This window comes from Anomaloglossus baeobatrachus, chromosome 2 (genome assembly GCF_048569485.1).
Source record: "Anomaloglossus baeobatrachus isolate aAnoBae1 chromosome 2, aAnoBae1.hap1, whole genome shotgun sequence".
Lineage (NCBI taxonomy): Eukaryota > Metazoa > Chordata > Amphibia > Anura > Aromobatidae > Anomaloglossus > Anomaloglossus baeobatrachus.
In genome coordinates, this window is record NC_134354.1 from 662,348,046 (window position 1) to 662,368,108 (window position 20,063).

Sequence of the window (20,063 nt, forward strand, 5' to 3'; positions counted from 1 at the left end):
CCTTGAGGGGTCTAGTTTCCAAAATGGCATCACTTGTGAGGGGTTTCTTCTGTTTAGGTACCTTAGCGGACCTGTAAATGCAACATGGTGCCCGCAATCTATTTCAGCCAAATTTGCTTTCCAAAATTCAAATATTGCTCCTTCTGTTCCGAGCCCTCCCATTTGTCCAAACAGAGGTTTCTGACCACATGTGGGGTATCGGCACGCTCATAAGAAAGTGGGGAACAAGTTTTGGGGTCCATTTTATTGTGTTATTTCTTCTAAAAGTGAATACATTTGGGTTAGAGCAACATTTTTAGGTAAAATTTAATTTTTGCTTTTTTTCATTCCACATTGCTTTTGTTCATGTGAAGCACCTGAAGGGTTACTAAACTTCTTGAATGTGGTTTTGAGTACTTTGGGGGGTGCAGTTTTTAGAATGGTGTCACTTTTGGGTATTTTCTGTCATCTAGGCCTATCGAAGTCACTTCAAATGTGATGTGGTCCCTAAAAAAATGGTTTTGTAAATTTTGATGTAAAAATGAGAAATCGCTGATAAACTTTGAACTCTTCTAACTTCCTAACAAAAAAAAATTTTGTTTCCAAAATTGTGCTGCTATAAAGTAGACATGTGGGAAATGTTATTTATTAACTATTTTGTGTCACAGAAATCTCTGGTTTAACGGTATAAAAATTCAAAAGTTGAAAATTGCTAAATTTTCTAAATTTTTGCCAAAATTCAATTTTTTTCATAAATAAACGCAAAAAATATTGTCCTAAATATTGTCTTAAATTTGGTACTAACATAAAGTCCAATATGTGATGAAAAAACAATCTCAGAATCACCGGGATCCGTTGAAGCGTTCCAGAGTTATAACCTCATGAAGTGACACTGGTCAGAATTGCAAAATTTGGTCTAGTCATTAAGGTGAAAATTAGCTCCATCACTAAGGGGTTAAGTGTCCTCACAAAAATGCTTACATATTCAAAATGTTTATATGTTATTTATGGTTTTACAGTTTTGAAAAAAAAAATAAAACCGGTGATGGACGGGCAGCCCGCGGACGGTCTGCATTTCACCAAGGGGGAATGTGGCGCCCTGGACTAGCCAGGTCGTCACAGATAACACACAAACACCCCACCCCCATTAGACAGGGACACCAGCCAAACACAAAACCCTTGTTGCCGCCCTCCAGTGCCTGATGTCCACACCAGGTGGGGCGGAGCCAAGCGGTTGGCCCCACCCACCGAGGAGTTCACAGGCCTGGAGGCGGGAAAAGTGTCAGAAAGAGTTTGGAGTTTGGTGTCTGGGTTTGTGGCCCAGGCACTGACAGCAAGGTTGGCAGACGGTGGTGGCCATCTGCAGGAGTGGTGGAGCAACGCGGAACCGTAGGAACGGGGTCGGGCGTTGGCCCGCCGGTACCGACCGGGGAGGGAAGTGAAGCCAGCACACACAGGCAGGGCCATCGGACCCCAACCAGGCTTGGAGCCGCCGACAATAGTCAAATCCGAGTGTGACCGGAACCCCAGGGGTTTCCTAACAGCAAATGTCCCGATTGAAGGCAACCGCCCACACCGTGAGGGTATACAACTACCGACTAAGGCTAGAGACCCAAGGGCCAGCGCCTGCGGGCAAATGGGCTCCTCCGGTACCCATACACCGGGGAGCGGACTACCGTTGGGGATCCATAGTAGTCAACTGAGAACATCAAGGTGCAGGGAAAGACAGCCGCCATCACCTGTCCGGCGAGAGACACAGCAGCCGGCTGCGGGACCCGTCCATCCAGCCGTTTGGTTTACTGAGGACTTTGTACATTTCTTACTGAGTGAGTACACCCGTGCCATCCAGCACCGCGCCGCGCTGTCCCTCAAACCCTGCACCTCACCAACCCTGCCTCCCCGTCACATCATCGGGCCCCGGGACCACCGACCCCTACCCACGGAGGGGGAAAACAACATCCCAGCTGCTCCCTACCATCGCTCCCAGGATCCCCGTCACCAGCGGTGGTGCCCATCTTCACCACGACCCGTGGGTGGCGTCACGGACTAAATCCCCCAAACCAACCACCCTTTTCACTCACGGGCGAAGAGCGCCGCTTGAGTCCCTGGATCCGGCCCACCGCTCGAGCCACCGAGCAGCAGCAGCCGCAGCAGCGCCGGACCCGAGCGTTAGCGAGCGCGCAGTAGCGGCGGTGTCCTCCCCGCCCGCGTCAGCGCCATAGCTCCCTCAGGACCGAGCGCACAGACAGGGTGCAGAGCCCTAGGCTGGTGGGCACTTCACGTCCCGCCAGCAGAATCCGCCGGGCAGAGGATTTCAAGTCTTCTAGCCCACACAAAGTGCCCGGGGCACAGCAGCATATAGAACCAGGAGTCGTGACAATAAGACGGCACCAACTACGGACTCACCCTGCCTGCTATACGGGACAGGAACGGGGTCCATTCAAGGACTCGGTTTCACGTGAGGCTTCAAGCCGCAGGGACTCACACCACACAGTGCGGGGAGGAAGGACGACACCGGTTCTGACCTCCAAACTATCTGGGATCGGCTGGGGCCCATCACAGCGGAGTCCGGCAGTCCTAAGGCGGTGACATCTCAGTGAGTAAAAAACTTTAACTGCTACAGCTGTGTCGTCCAATCCTTCCCGCGCCCCACGCTTCATTATCCGAGTAGACTGCTACTCCCAACTTCCCTGGGGGCCTGAGCTCTGCCTGTGGATAGCTGTACCAACCTAGCTGCACTACCATCTGCCCTCAGAGAAAACCCCTTGCAGTGGCGACTCCCATATCATAGCCACACACCACAGGTGGCATCATGAAAAACTACTATCCCCATCATCGCCATCCCCTCATTTATTGACACTGCCGAGGTCACGGAACCGGGCCTAGCCTCTGTGACATCCCAACCCCCGCACCTGCCCAGTGACGAGTAACCACCCCAGACCCCGTGGGCACATCTCTACATTTTAAGGATTTTCATAAATAACATGTTAAAGTGGTTCTCCGGTGAAAATCTCTATATTGTACAGGCCATTACTGTTATGCATGTACCACATCTACAGGTTTTATAGTTAAAGGGAATCTGTCACCAGATTTGTGCTACCTAATCTGAGAGCAGCAAAATGTAGACACAAAGACCATGATTCCAGTGATGTGTCACTTACTGGGATGATAGCTGCAATTTTCATAAAATCATTGTTTTATCAGAAGGAGATTATTGCTACATGACTGGTAAATCTGCTGTCAGGTAGTCTTCCATATTCATGAGCTCTTTATAACCCCACCACTGATTGTCAGTTTTCTGCCTATGCACAGTGTACACTAAAAGCTACCAATCATTGGGTGGGCGGGGTTATACAGAGCTCAGCATTCAGAGAACTGCTAGAGCTGCAGCAGATAAATCAGGCATTTTATCAAAGCCGCCCCAAGTAGTTCAAGTAAACAAAACATTGCTAGAATCAGGATCTCTGTCTCTACATTATGCTGCTCTCAGATGAGGTAGCAAAAACCTGGTGACAAATTCCCTTTAAGAGCTGGAGATGAGGAACACTGTGTTGGAGTAAGTCATGACTGCATGTGGACATACTAAGAAGAAACTATACCACCCTGTAAATATTGTGCTTATTGATCATTACCTCTCTCTGTACTTTGGATGAGGGATCATCACTTTCTTCAGCTGATTCCAAATCAGTGGTGGGTGTGACTGCCTGTGTATGTGAAGGACATAGAAATGTAATCACATAACATTAATATTATCACAACTATAAGATTTATAATATTTCTATCAGATTACATTTAAGGTTCTTAAAGGGGTTGTCCTGCATTGGGGTACAAGTCTGCAGTCTATGTTGCAGCACACTTGTGAATCCTCATCGCGTGCAGTGAGCATGCTGTCAGGATTTTACAATGCAGTGTACGGAAGTGTGCAAATCTCATAATTGTCGTATAATGATAGCCCACTCACGACACCGTCACTGGAGAATCCTGACAGTGGGCACAGTGCGTTGGGAGGATCCACAAGTCAGCAGTCCCATAGATTGACTGTAGACTTATACCCCAAAGCCGGTCAACCTCTTTAAAAGGGGTCATCCACTACTGAACAACTCCAGTTTAATCAATTCAGTGCACCACATAAAATAAAAACAGTCAATACTCTCCTTTTGCAGTGCCACTGTGTCAGTAATGTTGGCGCCATTGTTACCGGTGAGTGATTTGCCTTGTTGTGCCATTTGCCAGCTGCAGCCAAGAAGCAACCGTTTTATGATCAATAATCCATCTATTCTAACAAAATAGCAAAGACATGACAGCTGACATGTGGCTGCCCATTCACTGTACCTGGCACAATAAGTCACATACCTCTTTGGGAACAGTGGCACTGACATCGTTGGATCACCGCCGCTGCGGGAGGTGAGCTATACTGAGTTTATATTTTAAAACTCAACTGTCCTTTAATTTCTTGTTAACCTTAATAAGGGAAATATATAAAAACTGCCAAATCTTATTAGAGTGCAGCTTTAGTTTTCCCCAATATCCTTTCTAATGGAGAGCTGGAGTGTTATAGGTTTTTATTGGTGTATGTTCACACGCAGCATTTTTGCAGCATTTTTTTCTGAAGCCAAAAGCTCCTGGATTAACAGTAAAAATGTTGCATTGAAGTTATCCATTTAGCGGCATTTTCATGGCTTTTTGCTTCAGTCTTTTGCAGCATGATTTGTGTGCGAATTACATGTGAGCTTTCTCTACATTACATCTTTAATAAAGTTAATTTTATGCATCAAAAATGCTATGAAAACGCAGTGAAAATGCAAAAAAAGTTGCACTTTTTGCTGCATTGCTTCACTTTCTCACTGCTTTCTATGGATCAAAACACACTGCAAAAACATTGAAAGAATTGACATGCTGCAGATTTAAAAAAAATGCTGAAGTTCTTAAATTCAGTCAGGAAATAAAATAAGCGTGTGCAGGTGATTTCTGACATCTCATAGCTTTTGCTGGTACTGTAAAAAGCAGCTTTTAATTTGCTAGAAAAAAAACAGAGCAGAAAAATGCTGAAAAAAGCTGCATGTGAACAAGGACTACAACTCTGTTCCTATGTTTGTTATAAGAGTGTAACGGGGTGCCAGGGGTGCCTCGGGGCTTGTAGTCGTGGCCCCTTCTGCTAGGCTTACCCCTGGCTCCGCCGTCACTATCGGGACAGGAGATGACTTGGTGGGGCAGAGTGTGGTGGTGCAGATGTCGTCCGACGTATAAACACTCTCCAGGCATGATTCGGTGCAAATAAAAGACATTCTTTATTTCACAACTCTTCCCACAACCGGCAGTTACAGATGACTTCACGTTTTCCTTAGCTGGGGGGGAAAGCCTGCCCTGACGTCTCCTCCAGTGGGGATGTGCCCTGCTACTCTGCTTCACCCGGCTCCCACTACGGCTACCCACAGACCGGACCCACACCGGGACTGGTTCGCACTTTGAGGTTCCGCCCGCTCCTTTTTTCTCCGGCTTCCCTATTCTTCCAGCTCCCACACTCTGCCCCTGCTCCGCTTCTTCTCTCCCGTCCCGGACACAACTGCCTCTGGTTCTAATTTTTCCTTTTACAACTCTCCTTCTCCCCCCCCTTTCTGCTGCCGGCTACTCCTTTCCTCTACCCTGTTCCTATGGGGACAGCCGTCCCACCCGGCCACCAGGGGATCCCACTAAAACAGTGCAATAACAATAAAACATTTTTATTAAATAACATCAACATTCCGGGGAAACTGTACCTCACTGTAAGGGGTCTGCCCACCCCTTACATACCTCCCCTCTTTAAGCCTAAGCCTCCCGGCAAGGCACAAACCTAAAAACCACATTTATGTAATAAAGTCATTGTGATAAAACTACAAACATGTCCACCTTAGGGCACACGCAAGGGGCGCACCAGTCCGGCGCCCGGAGTCCCTCCTGGGAGCTCCCGGTCTTAGAAGATAGCGTGCCCGGAGGCCTTCAGTAGGCACTCCCGGTCTTTGCAGGGCTTCTGCCCGGAGGCTTTTGTAGCACTCCCGGTCTTAGAAGGCAGGAGCACAAAATAGCAAAATCTTTCTTAACAACGCGGAAGAAGCCCCTGGCTTAGTCCAGCATCAGGCTCCTTCCGGGCTCGGCAGCTTGAACAGGTTGGAACAGTAGAACTTTTCCGGCTCTTCAACACAGCCGGTATTCAATACAAACAGGTCCACTATCTTCCGGTCATGACGGTTCACTCGGGGTGATAAGCACGCTGCCATTCAGCCCGTTGAGCCTTCACGTAGTCAGACAAGGACTGACCAGGCAACCGGCGCAGCCTCCGGAAGGGTTCATAGTTGACGGTTGGCTCCGGTGTCTCGGTCTCCGGTCTTGTCTCCTCAACCCCCGACGGGGGTGATGGGGTCGCCGAACGGGACGGCTGGGGGCTGCCCATGACGATCCCCGGGTGAGTAACCAGGCTCTGTTGAATAGCCAGCACCGCCGGGGTCCCCTTCTCTGGGTCAGCGCTCGGTCCGGTCATGACTTCCGGTGCTACTGCCAGTGTGCTTCTCGGGCGGGAAGTCTCAGCCAGTACCGGTCTTTGCTGTGCACGTCGCCGGTATTGGCACTCTTCCCACTCGATTTCTTGCTGCCACTGGGCAGCCTCTTGGGTAGTGGGCATCCGGGTCACTCCTACCGCAAATAGGCCCCGGCATCCCACCTCTCTCATGAACCTCACCTTCTCTCCCGGGTATAAGGTATGAAGGCGTTGTGGTAGGCCCTCAGTGTTCAGGTTCACCCGGTTGTAAAAGTAATGGTCACTGGTCTCTTCATCCTCGATGAAACCATAGCCCTCTTTCTGGTTGAACTTTACTACGGTGCCGACGGTACACTGTCATTCGAACTCATCACTCCGGGGACCGGCCATCATTTCGCGGGCCACGGTTTCGGCCAGCAACCTCTCCTGTACCGGGTCGGGTTCAGGTGACGGGGACTTCCGTTGAGGCAGGGGTGACGGCTGTACTGGGTCCCAAAAGAAGCCCCAATTGTCCCTCTCTAGCTTCCGGGCGTGTGATTCTGCCGGAGCCGGAACTGGAACGTGTGTCGCGGGTCCCACCGCGACTGGCGGGGGTGTCTCCAGATATGGGTATGGGGTTCCCAGGGGCCGGTTCCCCGATGGCAGCTGAGTGGTATACGTCGCTCGAACCTCGGTCGTGGTCTCTCCGGTCACAGCGTCCCACGTCGTCACCCAAGTCACTTTTGTGGCCCATCCCGGTCCTCCGGGTACAGCCGGCAAGTGAGAGGGAAATCCCTCCGCAGACGCAGCCGCAATCTGCTTCTGATGTCTTCGGTCCAGACCACGTGCGACCAACGCATCTTGTTGTCCCTCGGGGTTCTCCATCTTGCCTGCAGTACGAGTCACTAGTAAGGGCGTCAGGGTCGGTGGAGATGCTGGAGGAAGTGGAGGCGGGCCTATTTTTCCCGCTCTTGGGTATACTCCACCCCCAGTCTCACACATCAGGTCGACCCCTCCACGGCGGTTCTTCTTTTTCTCTGGAACACCGCCCACTTCACATATCTTCATCCGTGCCCTGGGACCGGCACCTCCCCTCTTTGGGCGGAGTACTCCGAACTTCTTTTTCGGCACCGGCCAGCCCCAGCCTCTTCTTTTGGCGCCAATTTTTCGCGCGCTTTCTGTGTCCTTGAAGACGACGGCCATCTTGCCGCCATCTTGTGCCCGGTCCAATGCCTCAGGCACTACTTCTTCTTCCCACCAAGGGATCGGAACTCTTCTCCAATAATCCGGATCCTGTACCCTAGGCACCACTTGGTCTCCGTCTTCTTGGGTTGGGACCCCTTGCATACAATTCGCATCCTGCCGACTACGCCACATGTAACGGGGTGCCAGGGGTGCCTCGGGGCTTGTAGTCGTGGCCCCTTCTGCTAGGCTTACCCCTGGCTCCGCCGTCACTATCGGGACAGGAGATGACTTGGTGGGGCAGAGTGTGGTGATGCAGATGTCGTCCGACGTATAAACACTCTCCAGGCATGATTCGGTGCAAATAAAAGACATTCTTTATTTCACAACTCTTCCCACAACCGGCAGTTACAGATGACTTCACATTTTCCTTAGCTGGGGGGGAAAGCCTGCCCTGACGTCTCCTCCAGTGGGGATGTGCCCGGCTACTCTGCTTCACCCGGCTCCCACTACGGCTACCCACAGACCGGACCCACACCAGGACTGCTTCGCACTTTGAGGTTCCGCCCGCTCCTTTTCTCTCCGGCTTCCCTATTCTTCCAGCTCCCACACTCTGCCCCTGCTCCGCTTCTTCTCTCCCGTCCCGGACACAACTGCCTCTGGTTCTAATTTTTCCTTTTACAACTCTCCTTCTCCCTCCCCTTTCTGCTGCCGGCTCCTCCTTTCCTCTACCCTGTTCCTATGGGGACAGCTGTCCCACCCGGCCACCAGGGGATCCCACTAAAACAGTGCAATAACAATAAAACATTTTTATTAAATAACATCAACATTCCGGGGAAACTGTACCTCATTGTAAGGGGTCTGCCCACCCCTTACAAGAGATTCATATAGAATCCAATGGAGCACATAGTAGAGCCGGATCCATTAATGCTCCTTTGTGATCTATGGCTTTTACATGGCAAGAATAGTAATGAATGTTATGCTTTGTGTGGAGAAAAAAGTGGTGAACTTGGACTAAAATCAAATTTGTCACCAGAATTCCCATCACAAACTGAATAAATTACCAAATAGATCTCTAAAGCCCGCTTTACACGCTGCAATATATCTTACGATGTGTCGGCGGGGTCACGTCGTAAGTGACGCACATCCGGCATCGTAAGGTACATTGCATGTGTGTGACAGGTACGTGCGATTGAACGTTAAAACGTTCATCGCATACACATCGTACCTTTCTCTAGAATTGCACGTCAGATTGTTCATCGTACCCGGGGTAGCACACATCGCAGTGTGTGACACCCCGGGAACGATGAACAGATCTTACCTACGTCCTGCGGCTCCCGTCCCACAATGCGGAAGGAAGGAGGTGGGCGGGATGTTTACGTCCCGCTCAGCTCCGCCCCTCCGCTTCTATTGGCTGGCTGCCGCATGACGTCGATGTGACGCCGAACGTCCCTCCCACTCCAGGAAGTGGACGTTCGCCGCCCACATCGTGGTCGTATGGACGGGTAAGTACGTGTGACGGGGGTTACTCGTGTGTGCGACACGTTCAACAAATTGAACATGCCGCACATACGATGGGGGCGTTGCAAATCGCATACGATATCGTATGCGAAATTGCAACGTGTAAAGCAGGCCTTAGGCTTGAAAAGGTGCTTTATTTACTTTGAAAACCTATATCCATGTGAGAATGTCATGTATAATCCTTTACGAAAGCTTAACTCAATCCTGGTCCACCTGAGAGATCCTTGGTGTCCCTCCTCCCTGCTGAGATCTCCCACAGGTCAGGAGAAGCTGCAGCTATCAGTCAGGTTGAGTGGCCAGAGGCTGAATGCACTTGGACCCATGAGTTAGCTCATTCTATAGCTGGATGCTCATTATAAAAAAATATTATACAGCTATTCTGATATAGATTCTCAAAATAAATACACCAGCCTCATCAGATATAAGATATGTAATTTAATAATGTATGCAGATGAAATGTGGTGCCAGAGACACATAAACTTTTTTATGTCCCTGCCAAATGCACACTGTACATTAGTGCCACCTTTGGTTTACTTAACCCAACTTTTGATCTAAAAACATTTTATTTATCAGACACAAATGTAGATCTCATAAGTCGCTAAGACTCAGGGTCCTAGTCACATACAGGCAGCCACCAGGGTTAGGAACTAGATGCAATCTATAGTTTTGTTCATAACTGGAATATGTATGTAAGTTGGAACAGTGTCGGGAGAAAAAAAAAATGATACTCACCTCACTGCTGATGGCTCAGGCTACCATGCTGCTGTGGCGCCCCTGACCTGGTCAGGCACCACTGAGTACTGCACCCATGCTGGGGACAGTACAATACAGGTAATCCAGAAGGCTGACCGAGGTGTGACTACACAGGCGCATAGTGATCAGGTCTCACCCATGTACCTTTGAGAGGACCCCTGGGGAACCCAGGAGGGGGAAAAGCCTTCACCTCCACTGGAATAGTGGAGGGGGCCAAAAGCCTCCATCTCCTCTCAAGGGGTGTGGTAAGAGAGTCTGGTTGCTAGGTGGCGTAGGCAGGCACAAAAGGGAAAAGAGAAGGAGGAGTAAAACGGTCTGCAGCAGAGTGTGGAGGAGTGAGGAGCAGGAAAGTGAAGCTCTGACAGGAGCAGCAGTGAAGGTCCCAGATGTGAGCCGGTTCAGTGCAGAGTCCAGGGAGCTCGAGAGAGGAGCAGATCCCGTGGGCTGCTGTAGTCTGACAGCGTCCGCGCAGTGGCTACCGACGGGGGAGAACGGTCACCTAGGAGTGCTACCCGAAACCCATCTCCAGCTAGAGAGAGAGCACAGAGTGGGAAGTAAGGAGACTGCTAGGGAGAACCAGGCCCAAACGGGCGGCAGATCCCGGAGCGGGGATAGATCCACCTTTCCCTGCTAAACCTGCCGGGGTGGGGCCCTCAAAGCCCACACCACAACACCTAAAAGCCGCAGCCACGTAGCCACAGTTAGGGCCCATAGTTCACAGGAGGCAAGCAGCTGGAGTGATCTGGCCCAGGCAACAAGCAAACGGCGATCGAAGGGGAGAGAGGCTTCAGCAACTTCCCTGGGTGACCCCCATAGGGACTAAAAGTCGGGGTTACCCCAAACCACAGAAGGGCTAAGGAAGGCGAGTTGGTAGTCACCATCAGAAGTCAGCCTGAAGGATACCTGGTTCCAGCCTGGTTCATCCCAGCTACGCCCGGGTTACTCACCCTGCCATCAACTGCGAGTAAAACCCCTGAAAGACATCCTGCGTATGTGGAGTTATTCTGCGCCTTGTAGTTCTACACATCCATACAGGGCCCTGGGGCTTGCCTCACTCTCAGGAGGCTATTCCAACTAACTGCACTCACCATCAGCCCCAGGCGTCCCTCAACCTGCAGTGGCGGTCCCCACTGACCGCAATACTGAGAGTGGCGTCACGACAAGAAGAAGATCTCCTACCTGTGACAAGATCCAGCTGAGTGGAGTCCCTGAAGGTAATGCACCGACACAACACCTGTGGGGCTTCACATCTGGCGTCACGAACAGGATAAGGACTAGACCTGTCCAGACAGGTGACCATGTGCCTGGGCGGTCCGCTTGAAAAATTGGAAGCGCCGCCATATTGCCACCATGAAAAGCGCGCTGAAAAACAACAGCAGCCCGCGCTGGGAGAAGTTACCGCCCACGAAGAGGTGTGGCTACCCAGAGATCCCCTGCAGAGTTCTGACCTCGCAAGTGAAGAGAGCGGAAGCGTCCAGAGACGTCGGGACAGAAAGGGAGCCAGAAGCCTGCTGCTGGGAGAGGAGCTGCTGGAAGAGGCAGAGCAGAAATTGAAGAGCCTGCAACTGGAGGCAGCGACGAGTCCACTGCTGGGAAATCGTACAGAAGAGGGCGCAGAAGAAATGGCGTCTGACCGCAGAAACCCAGAACCGGGCTCCGCTGCCTGGTGGTATCGGGAGCTGGCCCAGTTCTGCGACCGACTGGAAGCCAGGGTCGGAAGGCTGATCAGAGAGGGACGGACGGAGTTTCTCTGGATGACCGCGGCGGTTCAGGCCTATGAGGGGAGAGCCGCGCGCCGAGTGCCAGACCGGGCGGTGACGACTCAGACCCCGATGCTGCCACCGATGGGTGAGTCCAGTGATGCCCCTGCCAGCGCGAGTGCCCCGACCCCTGCTGCCACGCCCGCAGTCCCTGAAGAGGCGCCCGGCGCGGCGACGCTGAGCCAGGCCGCAGCCACGCCAGGTGCGGCCCGCCAAGCCCAGGCCGCCGCAGCGATGCCCTGCTCGGCCCACCAAGACCCGGTCCCTGCAGCGATGCCCTGCCCGGCCCGCAAAGAACCGGCTGCCACCGCGACCCTCATCCATGCCGCGGGTGTGACGCTGACCCAGGCCGCCGCCATGCTAGGCCCGGCCCGCCGAGACCCCACCGCAGCAGCAACGCTCGTCCGCGCCGCAAGTGAGGTGCTGAACCAGGCCGCAGCCACGCCAGGTGCGGCCCGCCAAGCTCCGATCGCTGCAGCGACGCCCAGCCCAGCCTGCACCGATCCCATCGTGACAGCGACGCCGAGCCAGGCCGCCGCCATGCAGGGCGCGGCCCGCGAAGACCAGGCCGCCGCCATGCCAGGCGCGGCCCGCCAAGATAAGATTGCATCACCATTTACCCCGGCCTGCAAGGCCAGAGCAGACACCGCTCCCCAGTCCAAAGAGGTCCCTGCTGGAAAGCGCACGCTGGGGGAGGACCCCGCATACTGGCAGCTGAAGGCTGACATGGAGGCCAAGTTTCCACAATGGTTGGTGGACCAGTACATACTCCCTCCGCATACCCCCAAGACGACTCCTGCAGCCATCATGCCAAAGAGATCCCTGCCTGGGCCTGCTGAAGAAAGTCCATCCCCAGCACTGCCACCAAAGGAGTGCTCAGAAGAACTAAGGGGGAGGGGAGGCCAGGAAGCTGAGGAGCTGACTCAGGAGCCACCAGCCAGAGATGTTGCCATATTCTCGCTGGGATGAAGAGGAAGATTTATCCAGCAACCTCACCTGGGAGCCTGCCAGCAGTGAAGCAGCCACCCAGCAGAATCCAACCCGCAAGACACGGCGCCGTAGCAGAAACCAGTTGTCACCTGCTCCGCCATCCCCAGAGCAGAGAGAAGTCACGGCCAGAGACCTACAAGAAAAACGGTTCCTGAGAAGAGCCAAAGCACAGGTCAGAGGACCCCTTTGTAGAGGAATTGTGGAAGACTTTAGCCTGAAGTCAGGATACGGATTCATCGTTGCACCTGGTATAAAGGAAGGTATCTTCGTCAATAGAAGAGATGTGAGAGCTCATTTGCCCAGAGGACACCCTGGCAGAAACTTAAAGATGGGAGACTCCGTACAATTTACCATGCATCAAGGAGAAAGAGGCTGGTATGCGCTAGATGTAGTACCATGTCCTAAAGAAGAAGAAAGGAAAGACAGCGATAAAGAAAGAAAAGACAAAGGACCTACTGATGAGACTACCACAGATGAAGAAAAAGGTCAAGGAAGCAACAGGTGCCGCAGCCCTACAGGCCCAAGCCCTGGTGAAGAGGAGTCTGCATAAGTTCATGTAAAGAAAGAAGCATAGAAGTTACCAGTTTGGAAAAGAAGGGAATTTTGTTTACTTACCGTAAATTCCTTTTCTTCTAGCTCCAATTGGGAGACCCAGACAGTGGGTGTATAGCTACTGCCCTCTGGAGGCCGCACAAAGAACTACACTTAAAAGTGTAAGGCCCCTCCCCTTCTGGCTATACACCCTCCCGTAGGAGTACAGATTCCTCAGTTTTAGTACCAAAGCAAGAAGGAGGAAAGCCAATAACAGTTTCAAAAACAAATTCAATCCGATAACACGATCGGAGAACTTAAGAAACAACATGAACAACATGTGCACCCGAAAAAACGAAACCCTAAGAACAAATAGGGCGGGTGCTGGGTCTCCCAATTGGAGCTAGAAGAAAAGGAATTTACGGTAAGTAAACAAAATTCCCTTCTTCTTTTTCGCTCCTAATTGGGAGACCCAGACAGTGGGACGTCCAAAAGCAGTCCCTGGGTGGGTAAAAAGATACCACATGAACGGGCTGTCAGACAGCCTCTTCCTACAGGTGGGCCACCACCGCCTGAAGGACCTGTCTACCTAGGCTGGCATCTGCCGAAGCGTAGGTATGCACTTGATAGTGTTTGGTAAACGTGTGCAGACTCGACCAGGTAGCCGCTTGGCACACTTGCTGAGCCGTAGCCTGATGCCGCAATGCCCAGGACGCACCCACGGCTCTGGTAGAATGGGCCTTCAGTCCAGATGGAATCGGAAGCCCAGCAGAACGGTATGTGTGAAGAATTGGTTCCTTGATCCACCGCGCCAGGGTGGATTTGGAAGCTTGCGATCCCTTATGCTGACCAGCGACTAGGACAAAGAGCGCATCAGAACGGCGTAGAGCCGCCGTGCGAGAAATGTAAATCCTGAGTGCTCTCACCAGGTCCAACAGATGTAAACCCTTTTCAAATTGGTGAACTGGATGCGGACACAAAGATGGCAAAGTGATATCCTGATTGAGATGAAAGGAAGAAACCACCTTGGGAGAAAACTCTGGAATTGGACGCAGTACTACCTTGTCTTGGTGAAACACCAGGAAGGGAGATTTGCAAGATAACGCCGCTAGCTCGGACACTCTTCGAAGAGACGTGACCGCCACAAGAAAAACTACCTTTTGTGAAAGCCGAGAAAGGGAAACCTCTTTCAAAGGCTCGAAAGGCGGCTTCTGGAGAGCAATGAGAACCTTGTTCAGATCCCAGGGTTCCAATGGCCGTCTGTAAGGAGGAACGATATGACAAACTCCTTGGAGAAACGTGCGTACTTTAGAAAGCCGTGCCAAGCGCTTCTGAAAGAATACGGATAGCGCGGAGACTTGACCCTTAAGAGAGCTAAGCGACAAACCTTTTTCCAACCCAGACTGCAGGAAGGAAAGAAAAATTGGCAATGCAAATGGCCAGGGAGAAAACCCCTGAGCCAAGCACCACGCTAAGAATATCTTCCACGTTCTGTGATAGATCTTAGCTGAGGATGGTTTTCTAGCCTGTCTCATTGTGGCAACAACCTCATGAGATAAACCTGAGGCCGCTAGGATCCAGGACTCAATGGCCACACAGTCAGGTTCAGGGCCGCAGAATTCAGATGGAAAAACGGCCCTTGAGACAGCAAATCTGGACGGTCTGGTAGTGTCCACGGTTGGCCTACCGTGAGATGCCACAGATCCGGGTACCACGACCTTCTTGGCCAATCTGGAGCGACGAGTATGGCTCGATGGCAGTCGGACCTGATTTTCCGGAGAACTCTGGGTAACAATGCTAGAGGTGGGAACACATAGGGGAGTCGGAATTGCGACCAATCCTGAACCAAGGCGTCTGCCGCCAGTGCTCGGTGATCGTGAGACCGTGCCATGAAAACTGGGACCTTGTTGTTGTGCCGTGACGCCATCAGATCGACGTCCGGCGTCCCCCAGCGGCAACAGATCTGCTGAAACACGTCCGGGTGAAGGGACCCCGCTCCCCACCCTGATAGGCTCGCATCCGTCGTGACCACTGCCCAGGACGGGGGAAGGAACGACTTTCCCTGTGACAATGAGGTGGGGAGAAGCCACCAACGCAGAGAGTCCTTGGCAGTCTGAGAGAGGGAGACAGTCCTGTCGAGGGACGTCGATTTCCCGTCCCATTGGCGTAGAATGTCCCATTGTAGAGGGCGCAGATGAAACTGCGCGAACGGGACTGCCTCCATTGCTGCTACCATCTTTCCTAGGAAATGCATGAGGCGCCTCAGTGAGTGCGACTGGCTCTGAAGGAGAGATTGCACTCCAGTCCGTAGCGAGCACTGCTTGTCCAGTGGAAGCTTCACTATCGCTGAGAGAGTATGAAACTCCATGCCAAGATAAGTCAGAGATTGGGTCGGGGTTAGATGAGACTTTGGAAAGTTGATAATCCACCCGAAACTCTGGAGAGTGTCTAGTGCCACCTTCAGACTGTGTTGGCATGCCTCTTGAGAGGGTGCCTTTATAAGCAGGTCGTCTAGATACGGGATGACCGAGTGACCCTGCGAGTGCAGAACAGCTACTACTGCTGCCATGACTTTGGTGAAGACCCGGGGGGCTGTTGCCAGACCGAAAGGTAACGCTACGAACTGCAGGTGTTCGTCGTGTATGACGAAGCGTAGGAAACGCTGATGCTCTGGTGCGATCGGCACGTGGAGATACGCATCTTTGATATCTATTGATGCTAGAAAATCTCCTTGAGACATTGAGGCTATGACGGAGCGTAGGGATTCCATCCGGAACCTCCTGACTTTTACGTGTCTGTTGAGCAACTTTAGATCCAGGACGGGCCGATACGATCCGTCCTTTTTTGGGACCACAAACAGATTGGAGTAAAAACCGTGACCTTGTTCCTGAAGAGGGACGGAGGTCACCACTCCTTCCGCCTTTAGAGCGGCCACCGCCTGGAACAGAGCATCGGCTCGGTCTGGTGGTGGAGAAGTTCTGAAGAAACGAGTTGGCGGACGAGAACTGAACTCTATCCTGTACCCGTGAGACAGAATATCCCTCACCCAACGGTCTTTGACGTGTGACAGCCAGATGTCGCCAAAGTGGGAAAGCCTCCCACCGACCGCGGGTGTGGGAATCGGAGACCGCAAGTCAGGAGGACGCCGTCTTGGCAACGGTTCCTCCGGCTGTCCTTTTTGGGCGTGACTGAGACCTCCAAGAATCTGAGCGTCTCTGGTCTTTTTGAGTCTTTTTTGACGAGGCGAATTGGGACCTGCCCGGTCCTCGAAAGGACCGATAACCAGACTGACCCTTCCTCTGTTGGGGTCTGTTTTGTCTGTGTTGCGGTAAGGATGAGTCCTTACCCTTGGAGTGTTTGATGACTTCATCCAAACGCTCTCCAAACAATCGGTCACGAGAAAAAGGCAAATTGGTTAAGCACTTCTTGGAATGAGAATCTGCTTTCCAATGTCTCAACCACAGGGCCCTACGCAAAACAACGGAGTTGGCTGACGCCACTGCCGTGCGGCTTGTAGCGTCAAGAACAGCATTAATCGCGTACGACGCGAATGCCGCCATTTGCGAGGTCAATGGTGCTACCTGCGGGGCAAATGCACGTGTGACGGAGTCAACTCGCGCAAGCCCGGCTGAGATAGCTTGGAGTGCCCATACGGCTGCAAAAGAAGGCGCTAATGACGCTCCAATCGCTTCATAGATGGATTTCAGCCAGAGCTCCATCTGCCTGTCAGTGGCATCTTTAAGTGCCGCTCCATCTTCAACTGCAACCAAGGATCTAGCTGCAAGCCTGGAAATTGGAGGATCCACTTTTGGACACTGGGTCCAACCCTTGACCACCTCAGGGGGAAAAGGATAGCGTGTATCTTTAAGCCGTTTAGGAAAACGCCTTTCAGGATAAGCGTGGGGTTTCTGGATTGCGTCTCTAAAGTCAGCGTGGTCCAGAAAAGTGCTTAAAGTACGCTTAGGGTATCTGAAATGGATTCTCTCGTGCTGCGAAGCTGACTCCTCCACAAGAGGAGCTGGTGGGGAAATATTTAACATCTTATTGATGTTAAATATAAGATCATTAACTATGGCGTCACCATCTGGTGTATCTAGATTGAGAGCGGTCCCAGGATCAGAATCCTGATCAGTTACGTCCGCCTCATCACCCATAGATTCATCTCGCTGGGATCCTGACCATTGAGATGAATGTGAAGGCCCGTCATAGCGAGCCCGCTTAGGCTGCCCGGGGCCATCGTCCGAGTCAGAGTCTTCACCCTGAGGTGTATATGCCCGTCCCGGAGCTTGGAGCTGAGGGGGACCAGGGGGCAATGATTGCACAGTGTCCGTGGCCTGAAGTACAGGCCTAGCTCGCAATGTGTCAAGAATTTGTGACATAGTGAGAGACATTCTGTCAGCAAAGGCTGCAAACTCAGTTCCTGTCACCTGGACAGCATTCACAGGTGGTACACCCTGGGTCACGTCCAGCAGAGGTCCCGACTGTGCAAGCGCCGCAGGGGCCGAGCACTGCCCACAATGGGGGTCCGTGGAGCCTGCCGGTAGAAAAGTCCCACATGCGGTGCAGGAAGCATATAATGTCTGCGCCTTGGCACCCTTGCGTTTTACGGGCGACATGCTGCTGGCTCTCTGCAATGTGAGAGAGTCTATAGCCAAAGGGCGACCAGCGCTATGCAATACAAAGTATTTGTAGAAACAAAATACTAGAATACTACTGGCACAAGAGGGGGTGAGCCCTGAGGGCTGCTTACCGCCCGCTGAATAGCGGGTAAGAGGCTGCAGATTCCTTGTCTGGGTCTCCCCGGCTCCCCTCTGCAGCGCAGCGTGTCAGCAGGAATGGCTGCCGGCGTCTGTGGAGAGGGGCGGTCCGTGGGAGTTCCCAAACAAAAGTGCGGGAAACAGTGTCCCCTCTGTGCCGATTGTGAGGGCTGGAGTATGTAAAAACGACTCCAGCCCTCGGCGCTGATGCACTGGCCAGCGTCCCGCCCCTCTCCTGACTGGCAGGTCTGGGGGCGGGAACGAACGGAAGCAGGCCGCAAAAGCCGGGGACTCGAGTTATCAGCGCGGCCGCCGTAAAAGCGCGGGCCGCGCTGAAGTCCCCGGCGCACCACAAGTGCCAGCCGCGCCGCAGTCCCAGCGGCCGGCGTGACCGATTCCTAGACGTGGCCAGCGTCCCGCCCCTCTCCTGACTGGCAGGTCCGGGGGCGGGAACGAACGGAAGCAGGCCGCAAAAGCCGGGGACTCGAGTTATCAGCGCGGCCGCCGTAAAAGCGCGGGCCGCGCTGAAGTCCCCGGCGCACCACAAGTGCCAGCCGCGCCGCAGTCCCAGCGGCCGGCGCGACCGATTCCAATAAGTGTGCCTGCTTCAGCGAAGCTGAATGAGGCCATGGCACAAGCGCCGTAGCGCTGCTGTCCCCCGGCGCACTACAACACCCAGCATGCTGCGGTGTGAGCGCCTGCACGGGGACACAGAGTACCTTGAGGAAGCAGGGCCATGTCCCTGATGTACTCCGCTCCATCCAGCATCTTCTCCAGGGGCTGTAGATGGAGCACGGTCTCAGTGCCTGGAGACCAGTAAATCCCACTTCACCCAGAGCCCTGTAAAAAGGGATGGGGAAGGAATCAGCATGTGGGCTCCTGCCGCCGTACCCGCAATGGGTACCTCAACCTTACAAACACCTCCGACATACAGTGGGGTGAGAAGGGAGCATGCTGGGAGCCCTGTATGGGCCCTCTTTTCTTCCATCCGACATAGTCAGCAGCTGCTGCTGACTAAAAACAATGGAGCTATGCGTGCGTGTCTGACCTCCTTGCGCACAAAGCTAAAACTGAGGAATCTGTACTCCTACGGGAGGGTGTATAGCCAGAAGGGGAGGGGCCTTACACTTTTAAGTGTAGTTCTTTGTGCGGCCTCCAGAGGGCAGTAGCTATACACCCACTGTCTGGGTCTCCCAATTAGGAGCGAAAAAGAAAGTTTGTTTTGCAACGTTTTACAAGTTTAAGAATGTGCCCACATAAACTGATGTGAGAAATGAACCTTAAGGCTATGAACTGGCTATAGCCACAAACTCTCGCAGTGTAAATAGTTACACCAGAGGGCACCACCACCACCAGAGTCAGCCTGTTTAGGGGCTTGGCTCGTCTGCAACCAGGGAGCACGTCCGTATATAGGGCCTTGGCTCACCTGCAACCAGAGAGCATGCCTGTTTATGGGGCCTGGCTCTCCACCACAAAGAGGGTACCTGGTCAGCACCAACTGTGGAGGCCGCCTCTACATCCTGCCAGAAGAGGCTGAAGGCGCGGATCCACCAGGCCAGGTATACCCTGAAGACCACCAGACCATGAAAGCCGCCTCTACATCCTGCCAGAAGTGGCTGAAGGCGCGGCCAACGTGAGAGGGTTTTGGGTGGGTTAACGGACTTGTGGGTGGAGGGTGGTGATGTATGGTACCTGGTGCTTTTAAAAATGTTTTACATGTTTTAATGTTTTATGCATTTTAAAATGTTGTCTTGCAGCCCGAGGACGTGCTGGTGATAACTAAGGGGGAATGTGGCGCCCCTGACCTGGTCAGGCACCACTGAGTACTGCACCCATGCTGGGGACAGTACAATACAGGTAATCCAGAAGGCTGACCGAGGTGTGACTACACAGGCGCATAGTGATCAGGTCTCACCCATGTACCTTTGAGAGGACCCCTGGGGAACCCAGGAGGGGGAAAAGCCTTCACCTCCACTGGAATAGTGGAGGGGGCCAAAAGCCTCCATCTCCTCTCAAGGGGTGTGGTAAGAGAGTCTGGTTGCTAGGTGGCGTAGGCAGGCACAAAAGGGAAAAGAGAAGGAGGAGTAAAACGGTCTGCAG

General features: G+C 52.8%; 1 protein-coding gene across 2 annotated transcripts in view; it reads right to left on the reverse strand.

The window, feature by feature from the left end:
* ARHGAP9 (Rho GTPase activating protein 9) overlaps nucleotides 1–20,063 on the reverse strand; it is a 279,078-nt gene that overhangs the window by 137,472 nt on the left and 121,543 nt on the right. For both annotated transcript variants that reach the window (XM_075337075.1, XM_075337074.1), the window contains exon 5: nucleotides 3,612–3,683. In XM_075337075.1, coding sequence (XP_075193190.1) covers nucleotides 3,612–3,683 — 72 coding nt within the window. The remainder of the gene's footprint in view (nucleotides 1–3,611; nucleotides 3,684–20,063) is intronic.